Source organism: Tyto alba, unplaced genomic scaffold (genome assembly GCF_018691265.1).
Source record: "Tyto alba isolate M040663 unplaced genomic scaffold, T.alba_DEE_v4.0 Super-Scaffold_22, whole genome shotgun sequence".
NCBI classification, from domain to species: domain Eukaryota; kingdom Metazoa; phylum Chordata; class Aves; order Strigiformes; family Tytonidae; genus Tyto; species Tyto alba.
Genome location: NW_024881296.1, coordinates 30,610,225 through 30,636,910, shown reverse-complemented (window position 1 = coordinate 30,636,910; position 26,686 = coordinate 30,610,225). Strand labels below are relative to the sequence as shown.

General features: G+C 39.7%; 1 protein-coding gene across 4 annotated transcripts in view; it reads right to left on the bottom strand.

Annotated features, from left to right (window-relative positions):
• Positions 1-12,406: 12,406 nt before the first annotated feature.
• STX7 (syntaxin 7) overlaps positions 12,407-26,686 on the bottom strand; it is a 32,912-nt gene continuing 18,632 nt past the window's right edge. For all 4 annotated transcript variants that reach the window (XM_042795892.1, XM_042795891.1, XM_032983205.2 and 1 more), the window contains exons 3-10: positions 24,890-24,959; positions 22,923-23,013; positions 20,559-20,696; positions 19,829-19,881; positions 18,974-19,064; positions 17,628-17,700; positions 16,562-16,644; positions 12,407-13,823 (exon numbers count right to left, since the gene is read on the bottom strand). In XM_042795892.1, the coding sequence (XP_042651826.1) occupies positions 13,731-13,823; positions 16,562-16,644; positions 17,628-17,700; positions 18,974-19,064; positions 19,829-19,881; positions 20,559-20,696; positions 22,923-23,013; positions 24,890-24,959 (692 nt within the window). In that variant the 3' untranslated portion in view covers positions 12,407-13,730. The remainder of the gene's footprint in view (positions 13,824-16,561; positions 16,645-17,627; positions 17,701-18,973; positions 19,065-19,828; positions 19,882-20,558; positions 20,697-22,922; positions 23,014-24,889; positions 24,960-26,686) is intronic.

Genomic DNA, 26,686 nt, shown 5'->3' with positions numbered 1-26,686 from the left:
AATTCAAAACAAGAAGGACAAATGTATGGAAAAGCTAAATGGTAACCATAAATGCCTGACCATCTTCCCAAAAGATGCGGTGGGCACTCAGGCCCTGCAGGGCTCAAGGCAGGACCCATGGTCCTACATGCAGGTACATGCCAGCTCAACCCAGAGCTGTGAATTGTGTGCAGAGATTTCTGAGCAATGTCTCATGGTGATCACACATCAGAGTCACAGTAGCTGTTCTGGCCTTTACATCGGCAGGAGATAACAGGACATAGATTTTAAATAAAAAGTATTAATGGGAAAGTTAAATTATGATGCTTAATGACAAGTTATCATTGTAAGAGATTTTAATCAATGTAATAAAATCTGAAGCATGTTTGAGCTGGTGCACACATCTTGTTCTTACTGCATCTGAGCTGGCAAAAAAAGATTGCTCTCCCAGCCAAATCCCAACTATTTACAACCACTTTCCTAGCCAGGAGTTACCATTTTCCCCCCATCTTTCCCTTCCTTCCTTACACTGCCTCTGCCTCTCAGTTTACTCCCCTAACAACTCTCTCACCCAGTGCTTTCCAAATGAGTGGACCCAAAATTGTCCTTTCAAAGCTTTTAAACTAGCCTAGCTCATTATAGTTCTATCAAGAAATTGCCCTTTTTTTTTTTTTTTTTCCTCCCAGGTTTGTTACAGAGCCCTGTCCTGTATTTGTACAAGGAAGTCATTGTACCTGCTTTGCAACACCACCATTCACCTTCTCAGTAGCTGGCTGTGTAGGGAGGGGTCTGCACAGAGGGTTTATGACCATACAAGAATGTCGTATCTGGTAAAATATCCTCCCATGTTCGGTTTGGTTATTTAGGACTTAGTCTGATTGACAGAATTATTTAAACCTTTGTATTCTTATTCTTTGACAATACAGCTATGTTGAGGATACAGTGTCATCAGTACATATTATTTTATGAACCACTGACATTTTTTCAAAGGCATTATGAAAATGTTGCAGAAGAAACATTAAGTATGATGGAGAGATTTCTAGTCTTTTGGAGAAAGTTTAAATCCAGACCACAGCAGATCGCTGACATTTCTTCTAAACATCAGTAGGAGTCTAATGTTCATAGGCACAAACATTTTCAAATTAGGGCTCACTTCATGGAAGCTGGAGTCTTCCAAACAAAACTAAACAATTCATCACTTGGAGCACATAATACTAATCCAAAGCATGAATATGCGTTATTTCAATTTTTGTCAATGACAGGTTTGTTAATATATCCACGAGACTGAAGCCTGAAACCCATACTTATACAAGGAACCTTTCTACATGTGACTGTACAAGCTGAGCTCAATAGTCGTGCTCATTTACGGACACTTTCTGGGTGGAGCTGTATTGAACACTTTCTTCGGGTGATACGAATTTGGGTCCTTGTTTGCTTTATAAGCCATCAGACGACTCTAGGCATGCTAAATTGTGTGGGTGTGAGGGCCGAATAAAGATCATGCAGAAGTGACTGCCTGTTTGCTGACTTTTGTTTTAACTGAGGCTTTAATTCCTTTTGTACTAGTCATGGGTCATTATATTAACAAAATAGATAGAATTTTGCATTTTGACAAGACACAGCTGGGCTGCGGGAAAAAGAAACTACCTCTTCCCATAACTGATCTTGCTTTGAACTTCTAGGAGCTGAAGTTCTTTAACATGAAAAGCTGACAAGTGAAAAAAAAAAAAAATTTAGGAAAACATTTCCCTCTAAATATGAAGATCAAGACTGATTACTCAATTCCTAAATTTACTTCAGGTCTGGTTGTGTGATTACCTCATGGTTGGGGCAGAGGAAAGCAGGGAAGAGGTTGCACAAGACAACAGGGAGGCCTCCCTCCCCAGCTTTACTCTTCTGCAGATGTATCAAAGCATGGGGTCTCCTCTTCCTACTCCCAAGGAGAAAATATTTCTATGAGAAAAGGGCATAAAAATAGGAAAATAGCTCTGATCCCCATTTCTGTAGGCTTGGGGGTGAGAGCTGACCTGTCTACAGGCTGTAAATCAACAGCAGTGCTCCTTTCGCAAAGCCAGCAGCTCCGGGGTCGCACTGGGGACTGGGTAAGCAAGACCTCTGTAGCAACTGCACAAGCAAACCATTAACAGTGCAAATATAAGAGCAGTAGCTTTTGTTCAGTCCGGATATGGAAATACATGTGTACAAAACAATGTTCTCAAAACTCCCTCCCAAGGCTGGTCAGAGGCATCCCTTTTTGCAAAGGATTGGGGTTTTTTTTGCCTTAAACGCCCCATGTGGGTGTGGTGCCAAGATTTCAAACATCTGACTTGGGTGATGCTGTGAAATGATATAGCCTGTGAAGCACCTTGCAAACAGAAAGTTCTTCCCCAGTGCATGATTTCTTTACAATACAGCATTTTGAAGACAAGTAATGTTTTAATGTTTTCATACACCACTCTAGCTCAGAGCAGGAAAAGAAACTGCTTTTTTTTTTTTTTTTTTTTTTTTCTTTTCCCTTTTCTTTCCTGCAATAATAGAAAAATTACCCTACTGAGATCAACGGGATACAGAAATTGCTCAGCAGGAAAAACTACAGGGAATTATAATCCCTGCTGGTAAGGATGATTCCATTAGACGAGATCTCTGTTTCTCCTTAGAGAAGGGATATATAATAAAGCAACACAGGACAATGAGCAGCAGTGTTGGGGAATCACTCTGGGAACAGAAAAGCTCTCCTTCTTCAGGGACCAGTCCCAGCAGCCCTACCCAGGGAACTCACACTTCCAAGCTCCGCAGACTTCCCATCTCTGAAGTTAAGCCCTTTAAAGACACTAAATCCCAACACTACAACTTCCTCTCCCAGCCAACACACTATTAAAACTTATCAGCAAAACCTACCGAGAGTGTTTTCTTTCTCATGTCTCCTTGCCCTGTTAGTGTTTTACAGATCTGCTTTAAATTACGAATACCACTATTACCAGCAGACAATTTGTTCTGGCAGCATAACATTTTGGAGCTCACATATCTGGGCCCGTAACCGTTCTGCTCTTGAAGCAGAGCTCCTCAAGGAAGCAGTGAATTCAGTGCTCTCCCCAAAACCCTCTGGAAGCTGGAGAAGGCGGTCACAGTACACATCCATCTGTGGTCACAACCTCAGAAGACTCATGTGATACCAATGCTGTTGCTGACCACTTCTTTCCAACCTACTTGCATAATGTGTCATTTTCAGTAAGCAGTGGCATTTCATGGACTTTAAATCATAATGTCTTCTTTTGTTTTGCTTCATTTATCTCTCTCTGTTCCTACAAGCCCAACATTGCAACAGCCAAACTCTCAGTTTTCCATTAACTAAATGGTCTACGAGTAATGAACTTTGGTTTGTTGGAGCTGTACTGTAATTTTACACTGCTAAGTATAGATCAGAGTCTGACTCCTCAGCATTTTTCAGGAACTTCTGTATTATTTTAACACCATACTCTTGTTATCCCTGGTAGGATGAGAGGTTACAGTCCAAACCCAAACTTCCCTGTAAATTGCTAGTGTATGTGCTCACAGCTTCTTGTCAGAGATTTCTCTGTGAAGTACATCACCACTAGTTCAAAAGACATCCACCGTCACCTGTTTATTCTCCTAGCAAATATTAATCTTGAATAACGATCTAAAAACACCCTCAAAAGTTTTCCAGATATCATCTGCAGATCTTGACCTGTGGATCTTGGACCTTTTTTCCCCTGTGTATCACCAAACTGCGCTCTTACAGCTGGTGGAAAAATGTCATCAATAGGGTGGCCAGTGTCCAGGTTGCTCTGACCATCTTTGAGGGAAAAGGCAGCCTAAGTAGGAATACCACAGCATCTTAGGATTCAGACTCTACCACAAGGTTGTTACCTGAGTTTCAAGTAGACAAGTTTGGTTTGATTTGTTCTTTTGGTTTTCTTAATAAATGATTTCCCCATCACTACCTCAGGAGCAGCATGGTTCTGAGGTGCAGTTGTCACCTACTTGTTCTTGTCTGAGATGACACCTATGCACCGGTCCAGACTAGCCCCAGTCTTGTGCCATTCATCCTATTAAGTCTACTTCATCCTCTTGCCCACAGCATCTTTAACAAAGTAAACACTCAAGGTGCTTTGGCACCCATTAAAAGCAAATCAGTACTATTAGCACTGTAGTGACTAATAGTCATTAAGCACTACTCAGCACAGTGGGAAGTATTCTGTAATGCATACCCATGGAAATTTCTACAATTCTGGATAAGTAGAAAAAACAACACAAGAAACAGCTCCTAAAAAGAGCTCATGTTAGAGGCTGGGTCAAAACATGCAAAATTCTCATTCTCTTTCTCATTTTTATTTACAAACCCCATATGATTTTTTTCTTCAGTATTCAGGAATTTTTGATCAGACATGGTTTCCTGATAAAGGGTCTGGAAATGTACTTTTTGCCTTCCTTAAATGCTTCAGGGCTGATTCTGTTAAGGACCTCATCAAAAGAGCCCCCATGTATCTGCATGGCAAAGCCTGACCAGGAAAGATTGAGGATCAGGCTGAGGAAACTCCTCCCTTCCCCTTTAGGAACGACTACTAAAAGTCAGTCCAAATTTGGGGCTCAAAAAAAAAAAAAAAAAAAAAAAAAAAAGGTTTAGTTGCCAAATGAAAATATTCAAGGTTTCCTTGACATCAAAGAGCAGCATGTCAGATAAGCATAAGGTTTTAGTACATCTTCAGTACCTGCCATGATATTTTGAACACACTTTTCAAAAACAATCAATCTTGATCAGTTTTCCCCCTGTGTTCTTTTGGGGATCAGAGTCGCTGCATCCAAGCAGAGGACACAGCTTGGAGCAGGCTTATTGCTGGAAACATCCCAACAGCATAGCATTAGAGTATTGTAGATATGATTTTGATGCAGAGGAATTGTGGTGAAAAGCACAAATGAACAAACACATTGGGAACAGCCCATTTCCTTCACCAGCACCTTCCTGGTAGAACAGTAGAGATGACATGGCACAAAAGTAATTAAAATATGAACATTCTTGGACGCTTTGGAACTTTAAGGATGCTGTCAAGGCAAATATATTTATGCCTTCCTCAAATTTTGAATATGATTTAATAAAATATCTGACTTGCTAAGTATCTAATTTTTTGAGACTGGTATATATTTTGTCTTACAACAACTCATGCATAGCCAGGCTGAATTATACCTGTATATTTAAATTTCTTGATATTACTATGATTTGTTCTTATTAATCCTTTTACAAGCCTTCTTAACACATCCTGCATCTGCTCCTGTTTTTTTTTACTCTGCACACACCCTCCCAGAAAACAAGAACATAACTGGAAAGTCAAGAAAAGTTCAGGGATCTGAGTACTTCCGACTCATAACAAAAATCACTCCACCAGACAGCTGAATCCTCAGGGTACATACGAAACACAACATGAAGAAAAGCTCTTGTTTTTTTTCCCTCCCAAAGCTGTAAAACAAGAGCAAAGATTTTTTTTTCTGGCTGTAGAGAAGTGCAGCTTTAGAAGGCTATTCATAGAAGAGCAAGTTCCAAAATTTGAGTCATCTGTATTGAGTGACAGTCAGCCACCATTTATTGCTCAGAACAATGTTGCATAGTGTTATTCAGTACAACCCTCTGCAGTCATGTCGTTTCTCAGACCTACAGTTGTTATATTTGTTTCTGCCCTTCTCTATAGCACAAGCTATAGAAAGATCCTTTTCTGTCTTCCCTACCTCATCCTCTCCCCTCAAATATTTTTCTTACTTTCATTTAGTCTTGTGGTCTTTAGGTAATATTTCTGGGTTTCCAGAGCTCTTCTAGTCTATGTGCATGGTTTATAAAATATCCCTTCAGCCTTTTTATGCAGAGCTGTGTTTGCAAATGGATGAATCACAAACCTCATACTCTTTTTTGAGAAATAATTTCTACTGAAAATCCAGAGGAGTTGCAGTTTAGCTAGAGAGTTTATGGATATCTTATGTCAAGGGGAGAAGAGAAACTTGAGGTCAAACTTCCACTGTCCTGGCAATGTTCAGAAGCAAATCTTGGGGAGGGGTCAGAGGAGATGACAGGAGCGTTTACTTACAAGGAGACTCTTGGGTCACTGTGCGCTTGCATGTTTTCAGGTGCAGTTCCACCATAAAATTAGAAAATAAATAAATAAAATATCTCACTCCGGTGTCTGCCAGAAGAAACAAACTGAATTTTCCTTTTCACTGGGAAGAGCTACAGTGAGATCAAGGTTACAACTGGTTGAGAAGTTCATAGAAGTTACTGAATTAATGATGTCAAATTTCTTCATCACTGAATGCCTTTGACACCAAATGAATAAAATGTTTGTTCCCAGCCTAGAACTACTGACTTGCATAGCAATCATGTAGCCAACCTAAATTACCTTATTTACAGAAAGTAAGTCGGCACAATGGGGTAGGTAGAACCTTAAAGCAGAGCTGGTTCTGTCCATAGGGGCTGCCAGGCAAAGGCTGGAGCAGGCGAGAAGCTGCCAGTAGGAAAAGAAAGACCAGGATAAATTGTGCAAAGAGTTGCTTTTACAAAAAATTGCCTCCTGTCTGGGTGAGTTGGCACAGGGAGCGCAGGGAAGATGCTGAAGGAGGCGAGTCCGAGTCCTGGAGAGGGCCCTCGGTTTCTGAGGGCACCGCTCCGAGGGTGGCAAAGCCCAGGAGGTGGATTGCAGTGCTGGTTGCCTTCTCTGTCCCGGTTTGCGCACCTCCTGCACCCTGTCTGTGAATCAGATACAACCCCCCGTGCAAAAAAACACTGTTTGCTTCTCCTGGTAAACTTCTGCAAGGACAAACTGTAAGCGGTGCTTCAGAGACCGTTTCAAAGGGACAGGGACACTACGTGGCTATGCAGAATGACCCAGCAGCAGCTGACAGGGTCTGGGTCCTTACGGACAGTCACATCTGCCTCAAATAAAGGCTACAGAAATCCTGTTGAAACAGCCCATCTTTCCAAGTAGCTGCTCATTTAGTTTAGCATAATGAACAACCAAAAACGTATCCTACACATCTTACAGAATCATACCGGTATTTTTCCTGAATAAATCACGAATAGCATATAATCCACTACCCTCAGGTTATACAGCACTGAAAGCAAATCTGTATATTTCAAAATATATTTTATATTCCAAATATTTTTAACAAAATCCATACTCCAGATTAGGAGAAGGTGATTTCTACCCTTCATTGAAACATTCAGATACCAAAACTGTGGAAGAAACTTCCACAAAAACCATAACAAATAAATTCTTCACTCAGTGCACCACAGACTTTAACAAGAGCCAGTCCAACACTCATATGCAAAGCAACTATGAAGAGATACACAAGTGGCTCTCTCCAATAAACCAGCTGCATTTTCTCACCGTAATTTCAGATTTTGTAATTTCAGAGACCTGACTCTATTCCTATTTGCAACCAGACAAGCTTAAATAGCTACCACATACTGCCCCAGCACATGCTGGCTGACCAGACTGCAGAAGAGCCCTTTCGTGACTCTAAAACTCAGGCATCAGAGAGGCATGTTTCTATTCCTCTTGCAGCAGATGGCATTTAAGAGTATTTAATCCTTTAAATGAAAAAAACCTGATTTTGCCTTAAGACTTGAAAATTAATGATGCCCTGCATTTTTGCCTGGCTGCCCAGGTGCCAGACTGCCCTTTTCCAGGGACACCACTGTGGGTCTGCTTTGGCAGAAGGATAGTAGCTCATTGCTACAGAGACAGCCTCTCTCCTCCTAGAGCTTCAAGGTTTGCAATTCCCTGCTTGGGAATTTGCAAACTTGTTTATTAACTAACAGAAACAATGCAAATCAGGGACAATCAGGGACAAATGCTCTAGTGTCCTTCTCCATTTAAAGTTCTCTTTTCATTATTTTAAATAATGATTTGTTGAAGACATCAAAACCAAGGCTGACACAGGGTAAGAAAGCCTCAACTTGGTTTTATCATCTTACAAAGACAGTTTAAGTCTACTTTTAATAAGCATTTCTAATCCTCCAAACTTCCCCCTGACAACACAGTGGCTAGTCTCCGCGATTATATTTATTTATCTGGTTGAAGAAGAGCTGTCAGGCAACGGCGTATCAGACAATGAGGCTTCTCAGTATCTCAGTGACACTCTGTGGCAGAGAAGTTATTGAGGAGTATGAGATGCGAAGGTCTACTCTTGTGCCAGGCTCAGCGAAACACAATTTTGGGTTTTCAGTTCCCTCTGAAGAGAGAACATCCAGGCGCAGGCGTATGCGAGGGTGGGTGGGTGGGAGGGAGAAAACACTGCACAGATGGCAGGCAGTATATTTATCTACTCTCTGCAAGTTGCTGGATGATGTTCTCCTTTGGGGCAGAAAAGATCCCCCCCTTGTTCCTGCTTACCTCCTTCAGATAAAGGTCCATCCAGTGGGCAGGGCTGGGGAGCCCTGAAGCTGTCGCTGAGGAACTCGCTGTCGGGTCTTGAGCACAGTCCAGTCCTCACTCCTTCACTGCGAGCTTGGCGGTTACAGCATGAGCTCCAGCAGCTTTTCCTTTTTTCAGTAAAGGTGGGAAGGTGTATTATCATTTATACTGCTTGGATTATGCAGTTTGCCTACTCCTTCTGATGCTTATTACCTCCTCACACTTCAAACTGCACTGCCAAAGACCAAATATTTTCTGCTTAAACATTTAATAAAGGAAAAACATGATCATAACTCAGTTCATGATAAATCTTGAAGAACTTGGCCGGGGGTGTGTGTGTGTGTGTGTGTGGGGGGGTGTGTGTGTGAACAATGGTTCTAGCAACATCCAATTTCCTTATTTTTACTTCCCCCTCCACGCTTTTTGCAAGACATATTTTAAAATACGTAAATAAAAACAAAGCTGCAGTCTGATTAATTTTCTTGTGCTAACAAGCATTGTAATCTAGGTTATTTTTTTTTTCTTAAAACAGGAAAGTCTATTTTATCAGCAGCAGAAAAGTGCTGTGTTGTGGACTGAGGCATAACTATTAATGAGTAGACACTTATGAGTATTTATTCTTTAGAATATTCTTGCAAATATCAACAAGCATGATACGTTACCTTACTCCAAGTACCTTTCTGATATTTGGAATAGGAGCAAGAATAATAACTGCAGCTGTGTTCAAGCCTAGACATTCAGAATAGCCAACGGGAAAAGCAGAGAAACATTTGTATAAATAGCAAGTTACAACATTGTTTGGTGCTCTCATGTTCTACTTGAGGGAATACAGCACACCTCTTGAAAATGAACATTTTGTTACTTTTTTCTGGTTATTTCTAAGTTTGTAGAGTTCCTTGCTGTTGTGCAAACACTTGGCTTCCTTTATCATTGATTAAGTTCAGGACACAGAGAGAACTAAATAAATGCCTTGTCATCTGCATTCTGAAGCTACAGAAACTTCTGCATCGTCAGGGGCACCATCGAAGACACGTACAAGGATGAAGATGTCTGAAAGCTGATCACTTTCAGATATTTATTCTTGCAACTCTGTGTTGCAGTAGCATCTAGAATGGCTCTGCAGGTGGGCGCCCCATCAGAGAATAATTAGTCCTTAGTCCACAACAGCTTTGGATGAGAGATTTGGACTTAATTGCAATCTGAAAAGGAAAGCTGCATGCTATGCACTTAAGCACCACTTTGCACTGTAGGTATCGTAAGAAACAGAAAGTCATCAAATGTTAATATACAGCAGTAGGGAGACCTCTGCTCTTTCCTCTCTCACTAACCTGCTCCTGAAAGAATCAGATAGGTTCAACCAGAACTAAACAAAAGCAAAGCAAGTCATCTCTTCCAAACGTGATACCCAGCAACACAAACAGTCCTTGAAACATCCCAAACCAGTAATCAACTACAAGGGTATTTGATCTTTCAGACTTTACTAGCAGATTATGTCATTATGTCCCTCTCCCCACCTTTCGACCCCTTACTTCCCAGGATTAAATTTTTTTTCATGGTTTCAAGCTACTTTTGATGCTCAAAATCTAGCCCATACCTCTGACATCAAAGAAATTTGCCGACTACATGCACACCGTGTGCGTGTGGGTGACCTGAGAAGGCTCTTAGGTATGGAGCTAGTTTGGGAATATGGTATACCCTGCTGATTTTCAAGAACAATTTCCAAGGCGGGAAGTGCAGGGAAAAAAAAAAAAAAAAAAAGTGCCTTTAAAAAGCTGTCTGCCCCTGTGATTTTCATCTCTTTGAAAAAAGCAAGAAAGAACAGAAAAGCACCCCTGGTGTGTGGTTAAGATAACTACAAAGGAACTATTCTTACCAAGTTCCTTGAGTAAAATGAAGGGTGCTTTGATTGCATTTTTTGGCTTTGCTAATCTGACAGATATTGATGGACAATCTGGAATGGCCAAAATCTTTGTTCTAAAAACATTGACTCATACACGTTACGCCCTGATGTTTTACTGAGTTCTTAACAGATATCAAAGCTTTCTTTAAATACCTGGAAATTGCATTTTATACAGTTAAGCATGCATGTATGCAGGGGAGGGAAAAGAGTAGGAGAGGACCTCCAGTAAGAGCAGCTTAAAAAGGAGTTTTTATGCCCTCCAACATGGACGCTCTAAATACAAAAAGCCCAACACTTTGTTTCTGTCTAATCAAGTTTGAAAACTAATAGCACCAAGATTCTTAATGAGAAATTAGGGCCTTGCAGGCTGGTCTCTCCAACAGGTACAGGCGCTTGTGTGCAAAGTCTCCAGCCCTGACTTCCCCCCGGCCGTGGCCCAGGGCTGGAGCAGCAGCCCAGCCTGCGGGAACCAGGCAGCCCCGCTCCGGTTGCCCAGGCGGAGACACCCCCAACACCACCACTCCCCACAGCCAGGCCTCAGCCTCTTCCAGAGGTAAAGGGCTCCAGTGTCCCCCCCACTCCACTGGGATTCAAGAAAGGACGAAATCTTCCATCCGAGAGCATGTGGGGGAGGCACCCTCATGCCACAGGCAGTTTTTATGAGTAGATCGTGAAGGAAAGCAAGCAATGCACACACCATGGCTCTCAGCAGCGCTCTTCTCCCCGACAGCACCCAAACCACTGCCACCAGAGAGCACCTGAACAGGCAGGTGAACCTGAAAATAAAGAGCCAACTCCATGCAGGAAATAAAGACATGCAGACCAGACGGATACAGAAGATCGAGAACAGGGGCTGCAGGTTGTGGCAGGGGTTTGGGAAATGCAATGCTGTGCTACTTGCAGAATTTTTAAGTCATTTGAAATTGTTGCCGCCAGCTCTTGATGGATGAAGCTTTATGTACTGGCTGTTCTGCTTTGCAACCACTGCTGGATAAACTCAGTAAGGAGGGTATTCATCCCTTTATGAGGTAAATAAGCAACCCATAAATATACCATTTCATCCCAAGATGAGCACTATTCTTCAACTTGGTAAGCCTTTTAGTAGAGAACCCTCCTAGTAGAAAACCAAACAGACAAACCACAATGCAGGCGAAATGTGACAAGTATCAAGCATAGACAGAATTTCTGATCTGCCAGGAGTCAGAACTGAAGATTTGCTGTTGAAGTGCTGCTTTTCCTTCCCCAGCATCTCAGCGGAATCAGTCAGTCACTGACAGAAGCAGGCATGAGGTATTGCAACAGGATCTCCCGAGCAAGAAGGACCAGGTCATTCCTCTGTGTCCGTGTGCAATACAGTAAGGAGTTTGTTAAACATTAAGGTCAGGAAACTTCCAACGTCAGTTTTAGACAGTTCACTGGTGAGAAAGCCACTCAGCCAAAATGCTGACTGCTCTTCTAGTTTAGGCTAGTGTAGTCTGGAAATAAAAAAAAAAGGCATTAGCATCACTAGTGCCAGCTTTACCATGCTGGCAGTGGCCCAAAGCATACCCGATGGTTACTTAACAAGGGTAAATGGAGTCCCAGCCTCGGCACAAAGGCAGCCACAGGAACACAGTAGCTGGGATCTCAACACACAAGAGTCCAAACTGCAACTTAAAGTAAATCAAATTTCCTTTTAGTCTCTAAGGTCTTTTCTACATTACGTAGAACATAATCATGCCATTTCACAGGACTTAATTTTCTTCCATTGCTTTTGGAATCCATATACGGCAGCACAAGACTCCCTCCTGCACCATGGAAACCCATCCCTCAGAAGTTCCATGCTACGCTGAAGGAGAGCTACTAACAGTCCATCCTCAGCATCCACACCGAGTGGAGCAGCCTTCCCTCCCGAGGCTGGGCTCACACATCTGGCAGTGCAAGATCCAGGAGCGTTTCCATGGACCATGTGAAGCCCAGACCAGGAACAGAGGTCCCTCTGGGCTGATTAGCCAGCAGAGCTGAAATTCTCTGGAGTTGTTCAGAGAAGTTTCAATCATTTACATAAAGGCAAAGACAACAGCTGTGCTTATAAAGACAGAATCTGAAAACAGGAGCTACTAGAAAAATGTACTCTTTAAAAGACCTTTATTTTGGTTGCATGGTTACAATTCTGAAGTCTGTTTATGCTTATAGTTAGATTGTTCCCAAATAATATTTCATAGCTCACCATGTAAACAATGCATTCTCTATCAGTCTAGAGTCCAAGTACTCTATAAAATACAGATTAAGTGAATTTTGCATCTGTACACTTTTCAGATTAGTTCATCAAGATCAATTCAAAAGGCAAATAGATTAATTGGCAAAACAGTGTTGTTACATTTTTAATATATTAGTACAAAATGGCACAAAAGGGAAAAGGTCATTTTAAAGGCTATAAGCATCAAACATCTTAAACAGTTTGAATCAGTTCAACCGATTTCAACTTAATTTCAAAAACGACTGTTGAACTTGTAATCTTCTTTTCTTCAGCTGTAAGAAAGACCTCACATACAACTCTAGATCTGTTCATGGAAACTGAATCACAGCAGTTTCAGAACAGTGACTTTCAAGTGCAGTTAGGAAGTTGGGAATTTCTATTCTTCCCAGCAAATCTAAGAATTCACAGACTAGAGCTTATTTTCATCTAGCCAAGCTCATTGATGCACATTTCAGATGCAAACAAACCAGACGTGTGCACATAAAACACAGTATTTCTTAATGCAAGAACTGAAACCAAAAGTCCACATAATTACACCATCCACCCTACCTACCTTTGCAAGAGGCTTCCACGCGTAACCATACTCAATGCCAGATATAGAGATATATGAAGCATCTAAAAGATTTCAGGCAAACTGAAGGCTTAATTCAAAGGCTTCAGTTATAAAAGAGAGATCATACCAATTTCAGAAACCTACATTTTAGTTTTGAGCCACCCATATCAAATGGGCAGGTGAGTGGGATGGAAGGGGAAGAGATAGAAAGACACTTCTAACTTAAAAATAAATTCTGAGATGCGTATTCGTTGCCTCGAGCAACAATTCAGGAGTTTGTTTTGGCAGCAACATTTAGCAATATCCCAAAATATAATTACCTGCCCCATCAAAACAAATTATCAGGATTTTGATTAGCCCCCTAAACACCTTAATAGGCTTTTATGTTTAAGTTAACGGAACGGTTTATGACCTTGACTGTTTTCTTCTGATAAGACAGCACCCACATCCAAGAAGGCAGGCAGTTATACTGACAGTAGTACTGAGAATGTTACTTCTCAGGTTAAAACAAAACGTCTTATTAAAAAAATAAGTGTGATGAAGTACAGAACCATTATTTTACTCAGCTTCACAATGAGCAAAGAGTGACTAGGAATTTCCTTTCATAACTTAAATACCAATTACAGTGCTTTCTGCAGAGACTTATCTTGAGAGTAAAAATATGATGATTCCAGTAATCAACACTCCAACAGCAAGTATAATAATGAGGATGCACATCTTCTTTCGGGACTTTTGCTGTCAATAGAGAAAAAACACAAGTTGATTGAAAACTGTACTAACCACATCAGAAGACTACTCAAATTAATTTATGTTCCTACTGCTTGTGCAATCTAACCAAATTGTGTCCTTACTAACAACAAGGTATATAAAGTTGTTCAAGAAAAAAAAAAAAAAAGCAAAGTTATCCACAACTTACTTTTATGGCTATATTATTCAACAGAATGATTTCAGTGGTATTTTATAGCATATGTAACAAACTAATGAAAGAAAGAATGCAGTAACATAATGAATTAATGTAATTAGAACACTGGGGGAAAGAAAACATGAGTGCACAGGCAACCGCATATAAAGGAAAATGGACAATCAGTCTATATAGTAGAGGAGTTAGCAGTGGTCTGCTAGCAAAAAGATAAAGACTATTAATTTATATACAGAAGGGGACAATGGACTGCAATTTTAGACTTCTGGAAGATAGACTTTGCATCTATTCACACAGTTATTTTAAAGTTGTTTTTGTTGAGTTTCTTAGGTAAAACTTGCTCTTTAAAAAAAAAAAAAAAAGACACACCTAACTAGACACCCAGTCACATAGATGTCACTACAATAAAGAGTAAGTTATGAGCATGTCCAGAACTTTCACATCTCCCATACAGGTCTGTAACTTGAGCCACCAGATCATCCAAGACTAGCAGCAGTCTGTAATACTGAATCTGAAGGACATGGAATCTGAAGGACATGGAATCTGAAGGACATGGAATCTGAAGGACATGGAATCTGAAGGACATGGAATCTGAAGGACATGGAATCTGAAGGTTTCCTTCACAGCAGGAAAGGAGATTACCAGAACGTTTCACAGACTTCTGTGGATAGCCATAGGATAATAACACTCAAATCTTGGGATTCTAGGCCACAACTCCAGAAGCAAAGCCAGGCTTTGCTCTGTTTGTCAGAGGTTCTTCTAGCTGGATGATTTGTTTCTTTTCCCCCCCGCCTCTCTGAAGAAATACTTCTGTGTCAGTTCTTCATTGGAGCTGCCAGTTCTCTGCCCATTACCAACAAGGCTACTAGTTTTACTAACTTAATATGCCCCTTCTCCCATTGTCAGGCTAAGATTTCTTAATTTCATCGTTTTATTTACTAGAAATCAATCCATTTGCTAGAGTACCTTCCGTTTTTTAAATCTGTGGCCAGTTGTCTCCCTACAATGCCAGTCTCTTCCTGTTTCATCCTGGAGACCACCTCTTGTCAACATTGCATTGAAGTCAAACATTTGTCCTGTAACACTACTTAAGTAAGGTAGTGGACTAAAGACACGGCGATCTTATTTCCTCATACACTTGATCAGCATTTCCACAAGTGCTGCAGCAGCAGTGGTAAAGGCAGAATGAAAAGAGAGGAACCCGGCTTTGCCCAAACAGCTCTGCTATGTGAATGCCCCCCCCCGGCAGATGAGGGGTGCATACCTCATCCAGTCACAAACAAGAGTTCTGAGGATGCAAACCATGCGCAGCCTCCACCCTGCCAGCATGCCTGGGCTTCTAACACTTCCTTGAGGGGGCCAGACCATACAGATATAATAGTTGCCAAAATTAAAATAAGTCTGCTGAAAGTGGAAACGATCTCTTAGTGTCTTGGAACAAGGATGAGTTTTCAAGCAAAGAAAAGTTCAAATCCAAAACAAACTACAAAATCCTTTCAAACACAGGCCAGCTCTGCCAAGTGTTTGGTCTCGGGTGCAAGACCCACTGAACAGAAGCTTGTCAAAAGTTCCGATAACCTTCCTTTGAGATCAGAAGATATTAATCCTTTCCTCCTCAAGATAAAGCAAGGTTTAAATTTCAACCAGAAAATTAAAATCTTCCACAGAAAATTTTGGTTGCTGCTGTTTTTTTTTTTCCCTAATCTTTGTCCGTATCAAAATAGGAGCCATTAACCACAATTAATGTGCCAATTAGTGACACCTAGAATACAGTTCAAGGATGCATCCACACCCTTTCCCTCTCACACTTGTGAAATCAGCAGGCAATCCTTCAGACATTTTGTCATTGATTTACTGTCCTGGCTACTACTAACAGACACAAGAGGATTTAACAACAACAAAAAAAAAGTCTAAGGACTAACTGTGACTTAAGAGGGAAGATTTATTACTAGTAAGATTATTTCTAATAAGTTCCAGAGATGTTATAAAGAAGTGGCATTAAAGGTATTAAAAAGGCTTTTCAAACAGGTTTGAGAGTTTGAAATACATTTTTAGCAACAGGGTAGCAATTAACAGAAGCTGGAGATATACAGCTCTGAGAAGATTTTAGACAGCAAAAAATGGTGCTAACTGGCAGCATCCTCAGAAGACTTCTCTGCCTATCTTCCCTACTCCTCCAGTGATATTTAGAGACTTGCTCTCCATATACAGGAACCTTTTACTTCTTAAGCTGTAAAAAGAGGGGTTTATTTGTTTGGGTTCTTTTGTGTTTCTTCTTTTTTTTTTTTTTTTTTTTTTTTTTTAAATAAAGGTGTAACTCCAGGTGCTCTGAAACAGCCTGGCTAATTTTACAGGAAACCCAAAGCTTTTGGAGATCATTGACTTTTGTTTCATAGTGACCTAGAAACATCATCACAGTCTAATATAAGCCTTTAAGTACGTCTCCAAGCCTTGAGGAAATTGATAAGCAAAATCTGAACTGCATAAGAAAGTGGAAGTCAGGAGTACTGACAAAAAACAGTTACACACAACTGGCAGTCAGCATTGACATTACCTGGTAGTTTGCTGCTCTTGACAGCTGCTGGTTTGCTTGCTGCACATGTACATCTGCATTTTCCACATTGGCTTCTATGCTGTCTTTATTTAAAAATGAAAGGTTTAAAAATTTGGTTAGTCATAACTCAGCCAAAGGTTTGGAATGCTGAAATACAATTGTGAGCACATGTAATAGCTGCCCCCCAACTGCTGGTGTCTTTACCAACACCCACAGTTTTATAGCTTGCATTATGGAAGTTTGACCCATCCTATATTTATGCGTGAGTTCATTTCAGAACCGCCCAAGCAATGAGTGGCTGAATTCCTGACAGTAACAGCTCCCCTGTTCGAGATGCAGGGCTGAACCTTTGATATCAGCCAGGGTAGAAACTTTCAGCACTTCTATAATTTTTTTTTTAATTATTTTTAAACTTTCAGTTGTCCTCCAACTTGCTACTGGCTACACTCTGCTCAGATTAAAGAAGTCCTAAGGCCTGTGAAATCAGAAGAAACAAGCACACAAAACACCTCAAGAGGTATGACTTGAGTTAGGTATTTTATCATGCTGACACAATTTTTTTTTTTTCCTGAAAAAGTATGAACAGATTTTGGGCTAAAATGATAGAAAAAGCCCTGAGAATGTATGCTGGGCATAGACAACAGCATGCCTTAGCTGCAGACTCAGGAAATGTATTTTCCAATCCCATTTAATGAAAAAAATAAACCTGTCTGCATGGATATCAAAGCAGGAACCTTTGATGAATCTGCACACTTTTATCATTAGTAATACAGTAAAACTCCCCACATGAACTCCGATTTTACATACAAACAGTTCAAAAAAACTATTTTAAAAGACATTTTATACACATGAAAAACTATGTAATGCTTTAAACTACACTTTAAATACACTTTCTTAATGTATTTCCGGTCCTGTCAGTCTGTCTACAATTACTAGGTTGCACCTGATTTGCTTTGGCATTAGTAGTCTCATTAGAGGAATGTTTCCAGCAAAAGAAAGTTCTATATTGCTGCTCTCCAGAAAAACAGAACAAAAACTTTACAGAGAATATTTGCATTGGACTTACCTATCACATCACCTTGTTCATGAATCATCATTCCTAGATCTTTAAAAATCTCATTGATGTCCATAATATCTGCCTGCAAGGAAACAATCATCGCACTGATTGACATAACATATTCTAGCATCTCTGTACATTTAGATACAAATACTGCTCCTTCTCCTCCCAAGTACACATCCAAGACTCTTTACACTACAGGATAAAAAAAAAATCTTAATATATTTATTTGGAAGGCTTATTTTGGTACTACGAGACCAAGGTTATCATAATCACACTAGCTGAAGATGAGTATGTGCACAAAGTACACTTCACATTGAATCACAGAATGGTTTGGGTTGGAAGGGACCTTAAAGATCATCTAGTTCCAACCCTACTGCCATGGACAGGAACACCTGACATCACATCACAAACAGGATCTCTCCTTGCTGAGGGCTTGTCTACACACACAGTTGCATTAGTTTAACTGAAGTGAAAGGCTCATGCCAACTTTGCTTAAAAGCTATCCTTTTAAGCCAAACCAATAAAAACGTGTGCAGAAAGTATTCTGCATTAGTTTTAGTACACCTGTAAAATTAAACACATACAAATTTCATAGGCACCACAGTTTACAGAAGTTACCTCTATAATATGGCCAAGCTATTGCACCTATATTCCATTATCCTATTACCACCTGGTTATGATGAAGTGACAGATGCCCTGTTAGCACTGCGCATATGATCTCTTCTTAACTAATGACTGATACATGTATAGTACAATTCACTGTAAGTTAAAGGATGGGTGGCAAGGGAGAGATTACTGAAAAATTTATACATAGAATGGATTTAGCCACATGCAAGGCTTCCTGAAAAACTCCAATTCCAGCATCTTTATTTGACATGCACTTAATTAGAAAAGTTTGAATGAAACAGAGTATCTCTGCATTTCCAGAAATGTTCAAAAAAGCCGCTTACAAAATGATGTTGAACAATATACTGGAAATACCTGGGAGGAAAGGTATAATTTTGCTTCATTTATAGTTACTGTTAAAAAAGGTTATGTCACATGACCATTATGTTGGAAAAAAATTATAGGTATTTTTTCTTGCAATCACATGAGCATTCTCTTATTCCATAACTGAACCACTGAAGTTAAACACAGTATCAAAACATGGTTTTCATACAGTAGATTTCTAATGAACTTTTCATATCTAAAGGCAGTATTTGTAGTTATGGAGGAAAAAAACACACTCACAGACAAACCCTAACTCCTCAAGACTAATTTCTGCAATTAATGCTCATGCCACTATAAAATGTTTTTTTTTTTTCTTTGGAAACATTAAAATCATATTCTGCTGTCAAACCACTTGTACTTACCTCAAGCTGCCTAATGGAAGATTCCCTCTCCTCAATAAGACGGAGGTCATCTTCTGTAATTTCTTCATCTTGCACTTGTGCTTGTGGTTGACTATCAAACAAAAAAAAAAAAAAACATCCAGAATTGAACAGGCATGATGATAAATAACTCAGAAGAATAAAACAACAGTTAAGTACATAGCACATACTTTACATTATTGGTTAACAAAACGTACGTTTTTACCCTTGCCTGTCCAGCTAACAGGGAAGGTCTAACAGTCACACCTTTGGTCTAGGAAGCTGTTGCTGTAGCAGCGTTGCACATAGCATTGAGCTAGCCAGTCGCAGATTCCAAGTATGAATACAAGGGCAAAGTTTTTCCTGAAGTATAAACTGCAGAGTGTATATCCACCCAAAGCAAAAGCAAGCTAGCCAGCAAAACAGAATCTGAGACTGGGAAGCAGTTTTTGGAGAGTATGAAAGCAATGTGAGATCTCAGTAAACATTGGACCCTTATCACAGCTTAACAGTTTTACTCTATTCACAGGTTGGACTCTGCTTACCTAAGTCTGGGTCTCACAAAGCCCAAATACAGACTTAGGGCAGCTTAGGGAGATGACTACAGCTGAAGCATGGGGGGAAAAAGGGGGAAGATGATATGAACTGCTCCTTTTTCTTCCCTCTATTCCACCAAAGCCCCTTCTCCACACTTGTGCTATAGAAGAAAGCCAAGCTGAACAACCTTTACCAACTGCCTCTAGAAAAAGACAGTTGATCAAAAATAATAACAACAATAACATTAATCAACAGGTGGCTTCCCTGCAGGCCATTTATTATTCAGAGCTAAGTTAAGACTTATTAACAAATTCAGCCTACCTGTCCCAAGAGACAAGTGTTCCTTCTTTGTAGCTGTCTTCAGGAGCACCACCCTACATGATCAGTGTTTAAAAACATAAATAAAACATTATGGCACTGAAAGAAGCACTCTCAGCATTTCTATAATGAGACAATATTACAAGGTTTATAGTAAGTCAACTTCAAACTGCAACATGATTTAACATGTTCTCATCCTGATTTTGTTTTATGCACGCATAAAGCTGAAATACAAGCAAAAACATTCAGCTCAGTAACTGCCTGCTAAAATTTACAAGTACAGCAACGTGTACCTGGCACAGAATGAAAAGGCAAAATTGATATGCTAACAAGGAAAAACTCAAGCTTCTCAATACTTCTCCATTTTAATACTGCATAGAAAGTTGGCAAGCGATTCTTCCCCGTAGAAAAAAACCTGTTGATATCTAAAGGTTGAGCAAAAGCATTTCAAAATCTACTAAAAATTGCTTTTGCAAGATCACAGCATGAGCCCAGCAGCAATTCATGCCTTTGTGTGACAAAGGCAAAGAAAAAGTAACAGTTCTTTTGGGGGGTGCATGTGTGTTTATTGCAGCTTAATTCAGTCTTTACTATAAAATAATACAGCACACATTCTGCAGTATTTGGAGTCAGATACGAGCTTTTGTAAGTAGCACTGTGGAGGCAAGTCTGACATCAAGCATCACCAACACCACTGTAAACAGAGTATAAAGGCATATTTTCCAGTACTTACAGATACCCTTGAGCTGGCTCTTACTCTGGCTACAAAGTCTTTTTCTTTCTCAGCAGCTTGCCTTTGGAGTCTTTGGAAATTTGTTAGTGCTGTGGTGAACTCCCCCACAAGACGGTCTTTCTGTATTTTTCTTTGACGCTATTGGAGAAAAAGTTTTACCAAGTCAAATGAGCTCAGGCTTTTCAAGGCTCTGCCATTTCCAGGCTTCTCAGTGCTAAGGTATATACTCTTTTTCTTCTAAGTAGTTGTAAGGGAAGAATGTCTATAAACTCATTTGCAACTGCATGGACAAATCTTCCTTCCCTCTGGTATCACATAACTCTGAACAATTTAAGGCATTTAAAGAGGAAACCAATGTATTCATTCTCATTTAACAGCTGGAAATGAGAAATAGGGACAGGAAAGCCTCTACTTTCCTTATCATCTGTTGATTATAAAACCTATGGATTAAGTGTGAAACATTTTGATATGGTGGATGCTAAAGCTTGCAAAGGTGACTGAATGGGGTAGAAGGTGCAGTTAAGAAAAAAACAGGGCACTTCATATGTATTTTACATAAATGCTGGAAATGCATCTTGAGCTGCATCCAGAAGTGGGTTTGCATCCCCCCTTAAGTGCTTAGAAAATGGTTCAAAAATGCTTGTTTAAAAAAAAAAAAAAATTCTTGCAATATTAAGATGTATGGGAGGGAATATAAATACTGGGCACTCGGAAGAGCCTCCATCACATTTCCCTAAATGTATTTGTTACATCAACCCTTCCTTCCAAACTTCTGAGGCTATAATTTGTCATTTATCAATCTAGAGGTAGCTTTGATGAAGATACTCATGATAAAAGGAGTAAAATTAAACAGTAAAATATCTCACTGTCAACTTTTCAGCTCCAAGATAAAGAAACAGAAAAAACATAAAATAATCCCCGAACATTCTTTGCCTGAACTAGTGGTTACATACCAAGACCAAGTTTTAACACTTTTATTAGAAGTTTACAACTTGACAGGATGAGCACACATGGATCACGGCCTGCCACTGGAATTCAGTATTTCAAGATAATTAATTTTCCCTAAGGCTTCTTGGTAACCAGCCACAAACTAGGCAAGGTGTTTGAGTGACAATAACCTGAATCCATGTTTTCTGGCATCCTGTTGCATACGGTGGCAGACCGGAGTATGTCAACAACAACAGCCACTTCACATTACCTCCTGATGAGATTTTACACAGACCTGGGAAAGAAGCAGTGTAAAGACTGCACAGGTTGTCTTATTAACAGCTCCTGTCTACTCCTCTTAAAAAAGGAAAGGCCTGTGGACAAGACATAGCACATATGCTATGCTGATCTGAGCGATGTAGAACAGATCTGCTGTGCATAATCAAATTATTGAAACAGTGGGTGAACAGGTCTGGCTGCTTGCCATGCAAGCAGTTTTGGCATACAATTCCTTGACCCTGGAAGCAGTCAGACTGCCTGCGGAGTCACACTTAGCATCACTGCAACAGATTACAAAGTGCCCAGCTACTTTGTCCTGGTTTTGGCTGGGACAGAATTAATTTTCTTCCTAGTTGCTTGTACAGTGTCGTGTTTTTGATTCAATGAGAGAATAAGGTTGATAACACACTGATGGTTTAGCTGTTGATAAGTAGCGCATATCCTAAATTAAGGATTTTTCAGTTCCCATGCTCTGCCAGTGAACAGGTGCACGAGAAGCTGGGAGGGAGTGTGGCTAGGACAGCTTACTTGAACTAGTCAAAGGGATGTTCCATACCATAGAACATCATGCTGAGAGTATAAACTGGGGGGGCGGGCGCAGATCACTGCTCTGGCATTAGTCAGCAGGTGGTGAGCAATTGCATTGTGTATCACTTGTCTTTCTTGGATTTTATTTCTATTATACTCATTTTCATTACAATTATTATTATATTTTATTATCATTATATATTATTTTATAGTTAGTTTTTAAACCATTATTATCTTAACCCATGAGTTTTACTTTTTTCCCAACTCTCCTTTCCAATCCCACTGTGAGCAGGAAGGAGTGACCGAGTGGCTGCTTGGTGCTTAGTTGCTGACTGGGGTTAAATGATGGCATACCTGAAATCACAGGCACAGTCCGCTGCCTTCTTTCCTACCATTTCTGTCAAACTACCTCATTCCTGATAGAGAAAAACAATTTTGCAACAAGTCTGGACTGCAACAAAATATTCTTATGTTGTAAGCATCCCTGTTGTGCAAATGTGTTGATTAACTGAACAGCGGTTTGAAAGCCTGGCGAGGAGCACAAAAATAGGCATGCAGAACTGAAGTCACTCAAATACTGTGCATGAGTCAACATGACAGTCAAACAAGCCATACTCTTTGGTTTTATACCTGTTCACTTGTTGCAGGCAAAGATCCAAACTCTTTAATGTATTTGTCAGTCTCTTTGGCAAGCTGGTTGGTGTACTGCTGCTTCTGTTGCCTGAAACCAAACATGAAGTTTCATTAGAGACCATTAGGTTACTCGGAATTTCATGAATTCTCAGAAAAGCAGCAGTACTAACTGCTTCTCTGAAGTGCACAAAGCCATCTTTATTCTGTTGTTCACTGTAAAGGTGTGACATCATGGATTCCAGGCAGGACAGATGCTGAATAAGCTGTGCTCCTCAGTGTGACAGCATCAGTACTCATTTTTTCCTAACATGCATCAGCAGGTGTCTAGTTATTATGGATATCTAATCAAGCTTTTCATAGTCCTTTTGAGGCTATCAATAAGTGGAAACACCTGGACATTATTGAGTTCAGAATAACTGTAGAAAAGACCAAGCTTTTTTCTGCGTGGAAGAACATACTGTGGCTTGAATATAATTCTGATACTACAGCCCATGAAAGGTCAATTCCTGATAGTTACTGGGAAGTTTAAGAGAGATCTATATTCTTCCATGATACAATAGCTGCAAACTTAGTAAATAATGAAGTTTTCAGCTAACAGCTTTAACAGTGCTTAAAAAAAAAAAAAACCCTTGTCTTCAACAGCATTGTTATTTTGGAGGTTTTTTTGTCTTTTTGCTTCTGATATTATCATACATTGCTTTACCAATCTTCACATTTTTTTTCCTGAAGCAACTCAAATTCTTTACCTGCTTTTGCATCCACCTCCCCAGTGCATATAAAAAGGTTTTATCTGGAAAGCTACTAGCAAACAATCAATGTAAATATTTAAAATAATCAAATAACTCTTCAGGTACATACTAACATGAAAGGAAGAGCCAAATGTTCAGACAAGTGAAAAAGGGACAGATGAGAACTCAAGGAAGCTTATCACATATATTACCTCCATAAAGGGACTGGAATGTGTCCTTCACAACAGTTTTTATCCTGTTTAGTTGTGAATTTATGCCTAGATCCTGTCTAAGGCATAAACTGTGTATGTTGATCTTCACCTATTCCCAGTCTCCAGTAGAATATCCACTGAAGACTGTACCTGGCTAATGTTATGGGCCCTGAACTCAGGCTATTATAAAGCAATTTGGCTGTTCACACAAAAGGACTGTAATGCCTTTGGTCCAATACACTCCTCCTACTACTATTCAAGGGCCACAGTGCGGCATTAAACACACTGAAGACTGACAACTTTCTCACCCACAGGGTTAGCAAAACACTTTGCTTATGTGCATTTATGGTGCTGAGATTAATGTACTAAAGGAGTTTAATGGAAAAAGCCATACCGGTTCATTAGACTGTGCAGAGAGGTGGAGGGCAGCTGACTGTCTCTGCTAGTGGCATATTAATGAAAGTCCACCTGCAGGTGACTGAACTACAGCACAGAATCTGGCTTGGAGCCAAATTTCACTTCTGCTATTTTATTATTTCTGGTACATACTTACTCTATAATGTTATCCCTTACCATAGCTTTCATCACTGAAAAGACATTCCCCTCTCTCCTCCAGTATCACTTCTCACAGAAAAAAACAACCCAATATATTCATTACCTTGTGAAACTTATACAGACAGATTTGAATAGTTGACTGGAGTCCAGGGGTGTGCGCGTTTGCTTTTTAAAGAGTGATATTGCTTTCTGGTCCTGCCACTTTCCCTTTGCTGACACGCAGCATAGGTTTTATAGATATATCGATATTGCAGGCAAGGTACATGGGCAAACCAGCTGACTCTAGATTATAGACTACCCAAAACTAATTTTAAAAAGCACATCCCAGAACTCAACTTTCAAGTATTTCTCTATAACTTGCCTTTCTTGGTGAGATCAAGCAATCTGCCTAACAAAAAGCCACCTCATCACCTACCAGATGATTGTTTACAAAGCAATAAAATCAAACATTTTCATGTGAAGTACTCACAGCTGTTGCCTCAACTCAGGCGTGTCTTGTGGTGTTCCAAGCTGATGTAGTATTCTTTGTATTTCAGCAGCTGTTTGTGAAGAGGAAGAGAAATTTTAATGAGGCACAGACAATTCCCACTTAATTTTTATGTATTTTTGTTTGACAATTCTAAAGCCATACAAGTTAACAGAAACTGATACGCAAGATTTTTTCAACCAACTACAAAGATTCCACTTAAAAAATCCCAGAACAACTAGTGAATGTTTTTTGACAAGTCAAAGACAAAGCCCAGGGTTTCTCATAAAGGATGGGAATGTATTCAAGTGTCTATGTAGAAACAGACAATTTAAATAACAGTTAATAGTTTCACTACAGTAAGTATAAATCAGGCCTTTCGATATTAATTTTTAAAATAAGCCGCACAATTCTCATTCTGGCTTACTCATATTTTATGCATGTCATTTTGAAAAGCCACATGAAAGACTGCCATGACATTATCGCAAACAAATATTTCAGACCCAGTGTATTAATGAAGAGACAGCAACAAAGCATTCATGGGCTTACAGCACATTAAAAAAAAGAAAGTCAGGTGTGTTCGGGTTTAAATTGTAATTTTAAGATCCCTATATTTTTAAATGTGGGATACACTTAAAAATCAGTGGTGGTTTGTATTTCATAAAATATGTTAGTTTTGAACTGCAAGAAGTGACACATCATCTGAGCCTTATTTTCAGCTTAATATATTTTATTGTCACATGAGAGAGCAAGGAGAAAATTAGACAGACCCTTCCATGATATGCAGTTTACCACACTGAAAAAACAAATATCATTGATGTGTGTAATCTCAACTTAAAACCCTTGCATCTTCTAAAATGAAAGTATACATATGCAAAATAACTCATTTTTGCTTTACCTCAGCTAGTAGTAGACATGTCTTTCCTGTATTTCTGTGGCCCTCTCCCGGCAGACTGGTATAACACAGTCAGTAGAAAATACAGCGGTATGATGTCATGTGGGATCCTCACTTTACTAGCACACTATCTTTTTTTTCCTAAATACAGTTAAAATTGCAGTAAAAAAGAATCTCTAAGCAATGAAGAAAACCATTTAAAAAAAAAAAATATTTTCCATATACCATGGAAGAGATCTGTAACAGACAAACATTCAGTTACAAGGAAGTTACCTGTGACTTATACTAAACAGTTAGATAAAACTGGAATACGATAGAACATTTTTAGTAATAATATTAGTTCTAATATTTGTTTCATAACAAGTCTCCAGTGAATTAGATGAGACTGGATTTTCTATACTACTTTACATAACATCGTGATGTTGACAATTGCTATATCCAGTTCCTTCTGTACGCACCCAGGTAACAAAGATATCAAAAAAGGGAAAGTTAGTACCTAAGTTTTGCATGAGGTAAAAATCAATCACTTTAAGTCAGAAGTCTTTGGAGAAACTGAGTGGACATAAGCTACTAAAAGAGTTACTGAGAGGAACAGCACTGTAAACTGGGTTTCACACAGCTTGTGTTTTAATTGAGCTGAAAAGCAGCAAAACTTAAGTGAAAATGTTTGAATTTTGCCTCCAATTGCCACCTGCCACAGAGCACCAGCCCCTCCCTCCCTGGCCACTGGAGGCCTCCCATCAGCTTCTCCTGGGCAGCTGGAGCTGGTCACACATACTGATAAATATTGACTTTATCTAATTAAGCCTTCTTGTCATGTTCAATGTAATGCATTGTTTTAAAACAAACAAAAAGATAACTCGACTCCACTCCCATGAGACTCCACCTGAAGTACTGTGTCTGGG